The sequence below is a fragment of the Ambystoma mexicanum genome, chromosome 8 (genome assembly GCF_040938575.1).
Source record: "Ambystoma mexicanum isolate Mex_15411 chromosome 8, UKY_AmexF1_1, whole genome shotgun sequence".
Classification (NCBI taxonomy): Eukaryota; Metazoa; Chordata; class Amphibia; order Caudata; family Ambystomatidae; genus Ambystoma; species Ambystoma mexicanum.
The window spans coordinates 82,892,333-82,905,287 of NC_090929.1; the positions used below are offsets into that span (position 1 = coordinate 82,892,333).

Here is a 12,955-nt window from a genome sequence, read left to right on the forward strand (position 1 = left end):
TGCAGCACACTATTGAAGATGCAAAATGTGTTGCACTGGCACACCGAAAGCACAATCTCATTCTTTTTATCTTCTCTCCTTTCACCTTTGCGTCGATTCTTGGTTCCTCTTTTCTTCTGTATTACTCCTCTCCTTCTGTTTGTTTCTTCCCTTCACCCACATTTAACACTTCCGGCTTGCTTTCCTTAGAATCTCCTCCCTCAGCTTTTGATAGCTTGGCAACACGCCAGAGAATGTTCTACACGTTTAGCCAAGTCCAATACCTCATCCAAATTCGGCTCATCCTTCAGCCACAGTTCCTCACGAATCTTATTTGACCGACAATGCGTCATGAATTGGTCACGGATGTGCTCGTCGAAACTTCCTTGAAATTTACAGGTTAGGGCCAGGTGACGGAGAGCAGTCACAGTCTTCAACGGATTACCCCTGAGCCTGTATGCACATGCGGAAATTGTAACGTTCCAAAATCGTGCTTCTTTTTGGGTTGAAATGTTTGTCTAACTTCATCAAGGCTGACTCGAAATCATTCAATTCATCCCCACTTCCATCACTTGCTAGCCGAGGGAGGGTCTCAAAAATCCTTTGGCCTTCGTAACCCAAAAGTGAAGCAATAACGCCCACTTCCTTTCGCTGGAATATGCTGATCCCCTAGCTGCCTTATCTGTTAGCAATACGTGCCCGATAGGCTGACGTGGAGGCAACTTTTCTACCCATGGCATATATCCTTTGGCTTTCTAGTGGTGTACCTGCCCTCTTTCTGGTGGGTGTTACTGTTATGAAGAGGCTGGCACAGACAGGTAAGTGATATAAAGGTTTTATTTAGATTATAGTAAGAGAAGAAGACCACCAACATTAAGAGGCTCCTCTCCTTCAGCTCTTCCTCCAACTGACAAACATTAGAAGAAATGCCGTCATCAACGTCATTTCTAAAAAACAAGACTTGCTAAACTTATCTCCACCGTCCGATACCAACAACTACCACTCCCCTCCAAATGGAAATACCTCTGACCCAAACACCATATTCTGCTTCACTAAAACAACTATCCTGGAAGTGGAAAAAACCATCCTCTCTCTCAAACCATCGAATTGCAAAGGAGATATTTGCCCCGCATACATCATAAAAGAGGCTGCCAGAGACCTCTCCCCCTTTATATCTAAAATTGATTAATGCTTCCTTTGCATCCGGCACCGTTCCAGCTAATCTTAAACAGTCCTGGGTGCTCCCGCTTCTCAAGAAGCAAACATTAGACCCACTCATCGCGACCAACTACCGACCTATCACAACGGTACCTTTCTTACTTAAGATTTTAGATAAAATTGCTTACTCACAGATCCAGAAACACCTTGAAAAGCATAAACTTTTGGGAGTCCGACAGTCAGGTTTCCGACCATTGCATGAGACGGAGACTGCACTGATAGACTTGAAGACTCAGATTGATGAGCTGAGGGATCAAGGGAAAACAGCATTATTGCTGCTACTTGATCTCTCAGCTGCATTTGATCTAGTCGACCACAAGGTCCTTTGCAGACATCTAGTCATAGCAGCCCACTTTTCCACAGACGCTGTCAAGTGGATAGAATCATTTTTGAATGACAGAACGAGCAGAGTATTCTCATCCACTGCAGCTGCAGACCCTACACCGATTACGTGTAGGAGTCCCCCAGGGTTCCTGTGTGTCTCCCACTCTATACAATATATTTACCAAGCCATTGTTCGATGATCTGGACCTTCTGGGTGTCACCTACACTAACTATGCAGACGACACTCAGATTCTCCTCCCTTTTTCTGGGGATCATGGCAGGGACCTGGCGTTGGTAAATAGAATTTATCTCATCATTCAGGCATGGATGGCAAGCCACGGTTTATGCCTGAATGATGACAAGACAGAGTTGTTAATCCTCGGTTCTCCCTCCAACATCTCCAAATTAGGACATGAATATACCTCCATCATTGACGGCAATACTACCATTGTCTCCAAGGAGGTGAAAACATTGGGTTTCTACCTCGAAGCAACTATGTCCTTTACCAAGCAACTAAATTCCCTGGCGTCCACTACAGCCTACACATGTAAGCTGATTAGAGCAGGTAGGCCCTTCCTCTCTAAAGATAATTGCCTTATACTGGCCAGAGCTTTAATCCTATCAAGACTTGACTATTGTAACGCCCTTTACAGTAGTGCCAACAAAACGATCATTCAAAAACTCCAAACGTTACAAAATAACGCCATCAGAGCTGCACTAGGCATTAACAAAAGAGTGCACATCTCTGCCATCAGACGTCACCACAAATGGCTATCTACCCACAATAAAATCCATCTGAAAATGGCCTCCCTGACGTACAAAGCACTACATAACGCTGCACCAAGCTACCTAATTGACAACATTTCTAGAAGAACCTCCTTTAGACCGTCTAGAACCATCAACACGAACTGTCTGGTAGTACCCAGATTCAAATCCTCCAGGATCGGCGGCAACAGCTTCCCTGTTAAGGCCGCCAAACTTTGGAACTCCTTACCACACCAGTTGAGAGCCGACATACCTTATCCTCTCTTTAGAAAAAACCTCATTACTCACCTCAACCTGACTGAAAATGAGTTCCCCTCTGTAACTGGGAGACAATAGCGCGTCTTGCTGTTAGATTGTATACTTGCTAATTGTGCATACCTATAGCTACTAAGATGTTAATAACTGCCTTCCTCGTATTGTAAGCCTTTATATTTTATTACTTCCTGTGTAATGTTACTGGCCATCTATTGTCTGTATTATATGCAACACTTGTAAGCTTCGCATATCCTTTATGCGCCCTGCTACTCCTGGTCTGGTGCGCTTTATAAATGTAATAAACAAATAAACAAACATTCCATGACATCATACAGGGATGAAACATTATGAAAAGCATTAAAGACTTCCTTCTCGTCATACACTTCATAAGTCATCATAACAGTTACTACCAGGGAGTCAGGTTTTAATTGACCCCTTATGTACATGGGATCGGAGGGTGCATCCCGGAATAATTTTTACACTTGTTGATTCACTGCATGAGTGAGGTTTGGGGTTACCAGCGAGGAATAAATTCTACGCTGGATTGGTTTTAATATTGGGATAGCCAGGGTAATGGCTCTCTTGTCCCCTAGGATTTCTTCAGCAAAATCCCCATCTTCTTGGACACCCTGTGTGTCTATGTGAAAATGAGCTCATTGAGGAGTGGCTGACTATCAATCGGTGAGTCATTCACCGGAGGGGGTGACTGTAGGAATTGTGGAGTCAAGTACTTCTGCCTCATCCTCCTGTTCCTTTTCCTGGTCCTAGTCATCCCCAGAATAAGAAACCCCGGTCTGGTCTTCCAGAATCTGTGTTTCTGTCTCCTCTACATATGACTCTGGATGGTAAGGTTCAAATAGGAAAGGGTCTGAAACCAATCCTTGCGCCGGAGCCTTTTAGTAGGGGGGTTGAGAGGCCTTGGACCCCAAAGGGGCAGAGGTAGCTGGCGTGTTGGCATAGCTATAGACATCCTTCTTAGCTATAGACATCCTTCTCATCACCCTATCAATATCTGCCGAGTTTCATTCCCTGGAACTGGGAATAAACTTCTCCTGTTCTGGTTCCTCATCCATGCCCATATCATGAGGAGTGGGAGGGACAATTTTACTCTTAGAGAAGTCGAAGGTCCCTGACACTACTCCTATCACTTTGGGAGCCTTCCGTTTTTCTTTATGGTGTTCTGAAGGTTTCTTGTGTTGTTTATCTCCACCTTCCTGTGACTAGAGGAATGTTTTCCCGAGGTTTTAGGGGTTTCGACTCTTCGTGTCGAGGTTTTTGGCATTTTGCGTCGAGATTCAGAGGTTGAAGGAGGGTGCTGAATCTCAGGAGTAGACGCTACACGCTTTCACTTGGGAGCATAGAGGTCAGAATCTTCTGACGATTGAGCCTCTGGAACTATTGGGAGTGCAGCACCTTTTCCAACTGCGGACAGTTGGGCTTCGTCATGTGGCGATGGCAAACGGTAACGCCCAGAGGACACAGAATCGTTGGACCGCTCTCTAGGTGCCTTCCGTTGCCAATCGCTCGACACGCGTGTCGAGGCACGGCTGAGGCGGATGTGTTTAGAGGAAGTGGTGTGGGTTGCGCTTCTGCCGCCGGGTGTTGTCCCTATAACTGGTCCGCTGGCCAGTCCTCCGAGGTCGGGGGCTTGCGCGTGGGTGTCTGAAATCACCCTTTTGCCCTCGCCGTCTGATACGGCGGTGTTGTTGCTGCCATCGCTGAACGACCCTTCGATGTCCATGGTTTATAGCTGCCTGGCGTAGTGGGCCCATCGCTTTGTCGAGCGGTCCTTAAGTGTTTTTGGCTTGAAGAGCTTACAAGCTCGTCACATAGCCCCGGGATAGTCTTGTGGGAGACTCAGATTGCAAGTATTGTGCTGATCTACCCAGGGACACTTCCTGTTACACTTAGAGCACAATTTGAAAGGTGCACTCTCCATATGTGTAAATCTGGCAGCGGGCTGTGTATATGTAGGAAATAAATGTGGGAAAGTTATGACCATCCCCCCCACTCTCACTACTTGTTCAGGGCCGTGGCCAGAGGCCTTCCAAGGTCTGTCGTGTAGTTTTCGACGGCTGGTTCCCTCGATCTTCGTCGTAGGATGGAAGATAACGGGGAACATTTTTATCAATATTTAGGTATAACTGGCAAATTCCAAGGGAACTCTGCAACATGCGTCCGGCTAGTATGGCGGAAAAAACAATCTGAGGGTCCTACACATGTGAGGGATCATGGGTACATGGGACGTCACACTAGGGATAGTATTACTGGCACGCCCTAGTTCGACACCCCTTTCCGAGTTTTGAAAAACAAACTAATACTTGCAGCTTCCACTAGATGTCGGCCTATGCACAGCATGTGGATCTAAGCAGATTGCACAAGCCTCAGATATATATATATTTTTTAAAACAACCTTCACCGAATTTCCGGTGACGCGCTCAACTACAGAACATTGCAGGCATAAATCCACCACAGACAGGTGATCGTCTGAATACGCGGGTGGCCCTTGTTAAATATGTGAATATAGTTAACAGTAGGATTTCACCTCTGCTGGGAAACCGCAGCACTCACTCCAGTAAGTTTAAAAAGGACTCCAACTCCTACAGCACAGCAGTGACATGCTTCCTTTATTGGCTCCATGGTGGACAACACAAACGACGCATTTCACCCTACAAAGGCTTTGTCAGATCACATCTACAAAGACATACTTGTATTCATACTGAAGTCCCTTGCTTATTTCATGGACCTTTCTAAAGATCACCCATTTTTAGCATTGAACACATTGAGCGCCATGTTAGAACTTGTTTGTTCTCCATTAGTATACACTCTTTAGTTTGTGGGATGTCAATACACCTAGGCTATAGTATTTAGCGTGCCTAGTTCTTTTATGTATGCGTACTACCCATTTTAAGTTTGCAGATTACAAACGATAATTGGCATACTTAGATTTGACACTTATTGCGTACATATCTTACCTAGTACCTGGCTAATTCCATGATCTTGTTTCTATAAAGTATTGACCTCCTATGTTGGCATGACCCCCCCCCCCCCCCAATTACTTATGTATATTGCTTGGTGTATATATGGAGAATATACTGTGCGATATGCAGAATCAAGAGCATAGACCCTCTTGCATCGTACTACCCACGCGAGAACCTGCTGTCCACATGGGCTGCTGTGTTACATATATATGGTGCATGTGCAAAAATGGTTTGTCCTGTCTAAAGTGCTTAGTGCACATGGTTATAGTCGTCCCATGACAGTTAAAAACCTCTGGATGGGGCCCTATATAAGGTGCATAGTGCTGGATACCAATCTACTACACACCATCCTCATTCATATAGTGGAAATCTATATTGTTTCAATGTTCCTCATTGTGAAAATCTGCATTATGTTAAAATCCATAGGTTAGTTTATACTATACTAAGTATTTCTAAAATCTATGTCTTTAAAATGTATAATGCTTAGCACATGTCAACTACAGAATCATGATTTCATAATTTGCAGGTCAGCCTATTGGCTTGTTAACAAGGAAATCTAATATAAGTTTCATGTTGTAGCATCCTAGTTTACATTTGTTAACCACATAGTGTCAGATCAGTAAACTATGGAGCATCCTCACTCATATGATGAACATCTGTATTTTATCAATGTTCCTCACTGTGCAAATCTGCATTGGATTAGAGGTAGTTAGATCAGTTGATAAAAAGTCCTACTAAAATCTATATCTATAATGTGCATGGTGCAAATCCGCTATAGAGCATTCTCATTTGTGTAGTCTGCATCCAGGTTTAGTCAATATTCACACTGTGCAAGTTCACATTTGGATGGAAAGATCGTATTTGTTTCATGGCACTTCTTAAGTTAATGTCTCATTAGAGGGCTGCACTAAAGTTAGCAAAGTGTCAGTGCTTGCAAATGGCTCTCAAAATTACAACATTCAACAATTAAAAACAATGTGTTTTGTACACAAAAAAAAATACTCTCATACATTTCTGTCCTCCTTATGGGCCCTCTCATTCTTACGCATTTACAATTCTAGTCACCCACAAATATGTATAACTTGTCATCCTTGTTATGATCTTTTGGAGTATTCGTGCCAGAATCTATTATGCATCTAGATTCAGCTTGTCCGAGTCGTTTTTCCTCGATTCCCTCCTGCCCCCCCGGGATTATTGGTTAATGTATAAATGGCAAAGTATCTAAACGAGGACATGTCTTTGATTCTTTACCTCGAAATGTTTTTCTATTGGATGCGTCATGTCACTCTTCTTGATAGCTCTTATATGTTGTAATATTGTTGTCTTTATTTTAATTCTTGATAACGCGCCAAATTGCCCACAGACCTCACGGCGCACACACAGTCTTAACCTCCAACTTAGTACTGCCAATGTGCCACAGTATGCGTGGATGGTTATAGCTCTGGACATTGATCCCAAATTGACACGCTTTACATTTGGCACATTGGTAAAATGCTGTGGGGTTTCTCCGATAGCCAAGCTATTCTTTCTGCGGGGTTAACCGATTGGAAAAGGCTTGGGAAATAAGGCTTGGGAGACCATTTGGACTGTACTGAAGCCACTTTCCTAAATTTGACACTTGCAATTGCTTCTATATCTTGGCCAATATCCTTCTCTCTGGTCATGCATGCCAGTGTTTCTCTAAGGCCTTTCTAATATCCCTAGCACATTCATTATATGTAGTGATGAATCTAATACAGTTTGTTGACTCCTTTTGCATTAGCCTTTTAGTTTTAATCTTGCCCATAGGAAGGGTGCTGCTTCTAGTCTGTGTGACATTTGTCATACGCTCTGCTTATGACACCTTTGGAGTACCCCCTTTCACAGAATCTAGCGGCTGCTACTCGCACATTATGTTCTCTTTTCTACAGTTCCACTTGATCCTTATGGGATACTGTTTTTGAGACTTATGGGTTGTACACTGTCCGTCCGCATGTAGTACTGCATTTGTACTGGTTTCCTTTTGACAAAGTTCTGTTGTTCTCTTCCCCTTCTACAATGTTCACTTTAATGTCCAGATATACAATTCCCTCTTTGCTAAGTTACTCTGTAGTTCTTATCATTGGTATTGAGGAGTTTAAAGAATTCTAACCACTCTGATCGTGCCTCCCCACAAAATAAAAAGATCAATGCACCTATTCCGCGATATCACTCGGTACTTGTGGGTTACCAGTTCTTCCAATGCGAATAGGTCCTCCTCCCGTGCCCACATAAATAGATTTGCATAAGAGGGGCCAACGAGGTTCCCATTGATGCACCGCATTACTGATTGCAGAACACACACACTTTAGTCGTGACTTGTAAAATATTACAAGATTTGTAAAGACATTAAATAAAAATCAGGACCATCAACTCAGGAGGGGTATCAAAGCAAGTAACAGGCATGCTTGATAATCAACACTATGCCTGCAACATTGAAAATGTTTTATAAACCAATTATACAAAGGTGTGATGGGGTTAACTACTGCATGGACCTAAAGACCATTGAAATATATGCATTTGTCAAAGTGCAAATTCTGCATGTGGACCACAAACTACCAATCTTAAATTAAATGAGGATCAGGCATTTGGGTACTGGTTCATTAATGCGGTGCAAAAGACTGTAGCAAGAGGGGTTTTAAATTCCAAGGCACAATAAAATACTTACGAAAAACAAACTTGCGTCGAAATGCAGCAGCGTCATGAACATGAGCACCAGCAGCACACGCCCTCCAAGCTGCATGTACTGTTTTGGGGAGCTCTCCCCCATCGTTGGGACCCCAGCAAACATGCTTTTACCTTCGGACCGCGACTCAGCCAAAAGCAGGAGCAGACCTCCACCAAGGGCCAGATTCCTACAACAGCAGAACACAATTTTAAAAGCTCATTTTAGCAGGAAAATGTTTTGATCAATCATTGAGCATGTTATATATAAATATAATCAAGATGGCAACTAAAGCATTCTACCCGATCCCCTCCACCCCACCCACTCCCCAACGCTCGCCTTCTCGGATCTTTCGAAGACCACTTCTTGACTGTCTCCCATTTCAAAGCGGCCCAAACAAGAAGCTTCTAGTTTTTTGGTGGAGGCTCTGTCAAACTCGTATATGCAGAAACCCAGAGGCCGAGAATCGTTTGGTATTCAGATACAAGATAAAAACATTGAGCTTGTACCAGATGGTAGTGATGCTCCTTAGTGCGTCTACTATATAGCTGAGAAGCTACAAGAGAATCTCCCCCACACAAGCAAACAGAAAGTGAAAGCACCCACTTACAACAGCATAAAGCCGCTTTCTCCACAAACAAAAGCAAATGGTAAGGCCGCAACAATGTGAAATCACTAGGACTGCCCTCTGCTTGTACACAGAACATGAAGAATAAAAATATCACAAAATTAGCCCCATATTGCCCAACCTTACACTTCCAAGACAAAGTTGAACCAACACCCCCCCCCCCGCAAGAAAAGAAAAAGACCACAGCCACAGGTCGCTGTACTGAAAGCTACCTGTGCATTAGTACATCGAACCAACTCATTGTGGCTCTGTGGGCTTCCAATAGAGTTCAAATGCTGCCATTCATGCCAAGCACTGTCTCACAAGAGTGGTTTAGGACAGTTCTTTCAGGTATACAAAAGAAAATAAATACTGGATGATATATCCATGGTACTTGTATAGGGCGAGCAATGGGCAAATGTCCCTTCTTAGCCCAATATTCTTCTCAAAGCCTCAGGCAACTGGCAGTGGTATTCCAAGCACAACTTTGGCCTCGACGCAGAAAGCAGCAACACACACACACACACACACACACACACACACCCATCAAAAACACACACCTATAAAGTGATGTAAAGTCAATTAAGCTTCATACCCTGGTCTGCTTGGATGGGAACCGAAACCCACTGAAAGTCAGAGCCTTATGCCAGGCCTCCAAACGTGTACTTGTCACTAGCCATTGGCAAGTGATCATTGACCCTTTGCGAGTAAGAAATATTGGCCTGGGCGCATGTGTACAATGGAATTGCCATGTGACTTTGCGCCATTAAAGTAGCTTGCAACTCCTCACAATGCCCCACCAAATCCAGGACATGCCAAATATGGCCCTTGGATACACATTAAGAATATATGCTACTGGACATTCAACTGGGGTAGCACACCTACCTCATTAAAAACTTAAGATCCCAGAGGATGCTGTATGCAACGGTCTGTCAATGAAAGACAAAAGAAAACGATCAGAGCACACTCTGCATAAAGTTACACAACAGGTTACAGAGAGTTTCGGTTCATGTTTTACCTACTCTGCAAATCAGAGCATAAAAAGGAATCCTTCCTGCACGCAGAGTACAGGGAATATGATCAGCAACAGTGTGACAAGGACTCAGAAGGTACCATTACACTCTATGGCTAAACTGAGGTGCCAGGCCAACAGTATCTCAAGTTTAACCAGAAGCTGGCAATGATGGGGCGACACCCATGTTGCAGCGCCTTCAATGCCTGAAAAGAGCTGCCCTCAAATCATGAGCACACAGCTATATACAGTCTCATGTGCAAAGTAATCGCGCAGCAAAGAGTCAGTCTTGGACCCAAGAACTACTGTTCACTCCAAAACAAGTGCATCAGAGACTTACCTGTAATGCTATAATACCGAACAGACCAAAACACGCATACTGTACAAAGTTTCTGCTCAGGACCAGGATACAGCCAGCTGTAAAGCAGGAGAAATGGAATGTAAGTAGTTAGAACATCAGAGGAAGGGTGGCTACAGTGCAGGGGCAGAAGGTGCTGGTTCATACAACAGGTAAGATTAAAAAATATACCCAAGTGAGCACAAAAGCACATGTCTCTATACTCACTTGTGCCATTCCACCTGCAGAGTTGGGGCCCACTCAACTACGAATCCTTTCACAGAAAGTAATGACTAATTAGGTCATTTAATGAGACATTCAAGGTGCATCCTGCTACACCCTCCTAATACAATGGGAGGGTAACTGACACTAGGACCATGGTGGGGAGTTTTAAGTGGAGCCGTTATATACAGACGACATCAGAAAAGTCTCGAACTGGCCAGACATCACAACACCAGCGGAGCCTAACCAACCAAACTTGCAGGGTGAGGTGCCCGTCTAGAGCAAGAACAGGGCTTTGCACCCAGTTGGGTACTTCAAGCGAAAGTCCACCCTAACCGTAGTGTGTCCTCCAGGCCACATAGGTATCCCTCCTATGGGTTTTGTGGAGGGGAATGGGGGGGGGGGGGGGAGAAGGGTTGCAGAAACCAGCAACACAAGTTTTGCTTTTAGGTGAATACAGTACATTCCAATTGGTAGAAACAAGTGCGGTCTGGAGCACAAGACTCCAAATAAGTCATGCATTTGTACTACTGAATGTCATAGATTTCCCTTCCAACTTAAATTACAAAACAATACATATTTCAGTGGCTAAAATGGAGGGGCAAGTCTGGCTCGGAGGAGCATCGCCTGTAAATGCTGGTACAGGTTTTGAGATTGCAAGCATTTACCATAAAGCAGGTGCCTTTACATGCAATGCTGAATTTACTGGCACTATAAAAAAGGCAACATTGGCAAAGTCCTGCACAACGCTCTATATGAGCAGTGCTGCACTCAGCAAGGAGAATACCCAACATGTTTCTTGTTAAATTAAGTCTAGACAATAATTTCTTAATTTTAAAATTCTATAAAGTCATTGCATGAAATTCATTAAAAACCTATAGATGTAAATTTTTAGTTTGTAGCAAAAAATACTCCAAATGTTACCCAGATAAAATGCAATTTTTTGTAAAAATCCACAGTAAAGTCAACACCACATTATTTACATCGTTAGTTACCCTAAGATTCAGGAACACCTGATTGGTAGTCATTCAAAGTGTTTTGGGTTGGGGGGGGGGGGGGAGAAACGTCATCAGGTATGGAGACACCATATATCTGGTATAGCACCACAAGCTGACCTCTATCCCACAGATGCTACAATGCTCAGGGGCTTTCAAGGTATTTTTGGCTCTAGTTGAAGGAGAAACTGTATTGGTTATGGCAATCAACCACCAAGTGTAGTATCTGCACAGATACCACTGGAAGTACTTTAGAGATTCAATTTAACAATGGAGTGCAACCTTCACTCAACTATAAACCGTTATGGTACTGTCCAAAAACAGGGATGGGTGCAGAATGTGGCCAGGGGTTCATGCCACTCTTTCATGACTAAGCAATGAAGAGATGCCCATTCACGGCGGATGTAAATCTCGAAAAGTTTCATAATATTAGAATTTGGTTGACAAAGGGCTTGTACTAAAATGTCCTGCCATATGGGGCTGGAATGTAATGGGTTTCATATGTCCACCTCCACTTGCACAACCAGCCCTTTGGGAAGTAACTTCGGCTCAATTTGCAGCAGTCTGCATATCTTGGTTTCTTTTAATGTCCGCCATGCTTCAGTTCTCAAGAGGTGAACCCTTCATTGCCCCTCTGTCTAGTACAGCTGCCCCGTTTACAGCGATTAATACGGCCACATGTAGAACTCTTGCGTCGCCCCATGTCAAGTAAGAGTAGCTGATCAGTCATGGTTTCCTTCCTTTGGATTCAGCCGCAGTTTCGATTTCCCATAGAATAAATTCAGGAATGCAAGTCATACATTGCAAAGAATCCAGGACTCTGGGCACCTGTTCCAAGACGGACATGAAAAGGGCAATGGAACTGTGCTGTGGCCTGAGCACATGTTGATCTTTGATGAGGGCGAGTGGGGCAATGGATAAGGAAGGCATAAAGCCGCATTTCAGCGAAGCAGAGAAGGGTGATGGAGCAGGATGGAACGGTTGCCTTGCTACTGCAATCACCTTCAAAGTTCAGAGTCAAAAGGTTTGCATTCAAGTAGATGAAAATTAAGCAGACAGACTACGGAAAGCCTAAACATGGAGGAACGTACAATTAGAGACTGATCAGATTGCGGGATAAAGAAAGGAAGCATATCTGGCCAAGCACCACATCCCTTTTCCTGAGAGATGACGGGGGGCGGGGGGGGGGGGGGGGGGGGGGAGACTCATAATATGAAAGGAGGAGAAGCTAAACCCTAAGCAGGGGGTGGGGGAAGCAATATTTGCTGGCAAGTGTATGAAAGAAAAGAAATCAAAACCAAAAAAAGGTATGGCCACTGTCCCAGGATGGCAATCTGCCACTGGAGGGTGAGAAACGGAGGAAGGTAAAGTTAACAAGTGTGCTGGGCACTCGTTAGATCCCAGATAATAAATAGTAAAGTAGGGAACAAGGGAATAGAAGTAATCTCATACATCGGCCCTAGAAACAGGTTATGGTAAGCAAAAAGGTTCAGGCTTTCCAACAAAAACGTGCCATTGTGACCAAGCAAAGGCAGCTGGGAAGGGCATCAAGGGGCAGCTGCTGGATCCCCTACCAT

General features: G+C 44.0%; 1 protein-coding gene across 1 annotated transcript in view; it reads right to left on the reverse strand.

Moving 5' to 3' along the window:
* SURF4 (surfeit 4) overlaps positions 1-12,955 on the reverse strand; it is a 63,338-nt gene that overhangs the window by 16,438 nt on the left and 33,945 nt on the right. Inside the window, exons 3-5 of the mRNA XM_069609348.1 lie at positions 10,165-10,241; positions 9,698-9,741; positions 8,209-8,395 (exon numbers count right to left, since the gene is read on the reverse strand). Coding sequence (XP_069465449.1) covers positions 8,209-8,395; positions 9,698-9,741; positions 10,165-10,241 — 308 coding nt within the window. The remainder of the gene's footprint in view (positions 1-8,208; positions 8,396-9,697; positions 9,742-10,164; positions 10,242-12,955) is intronic.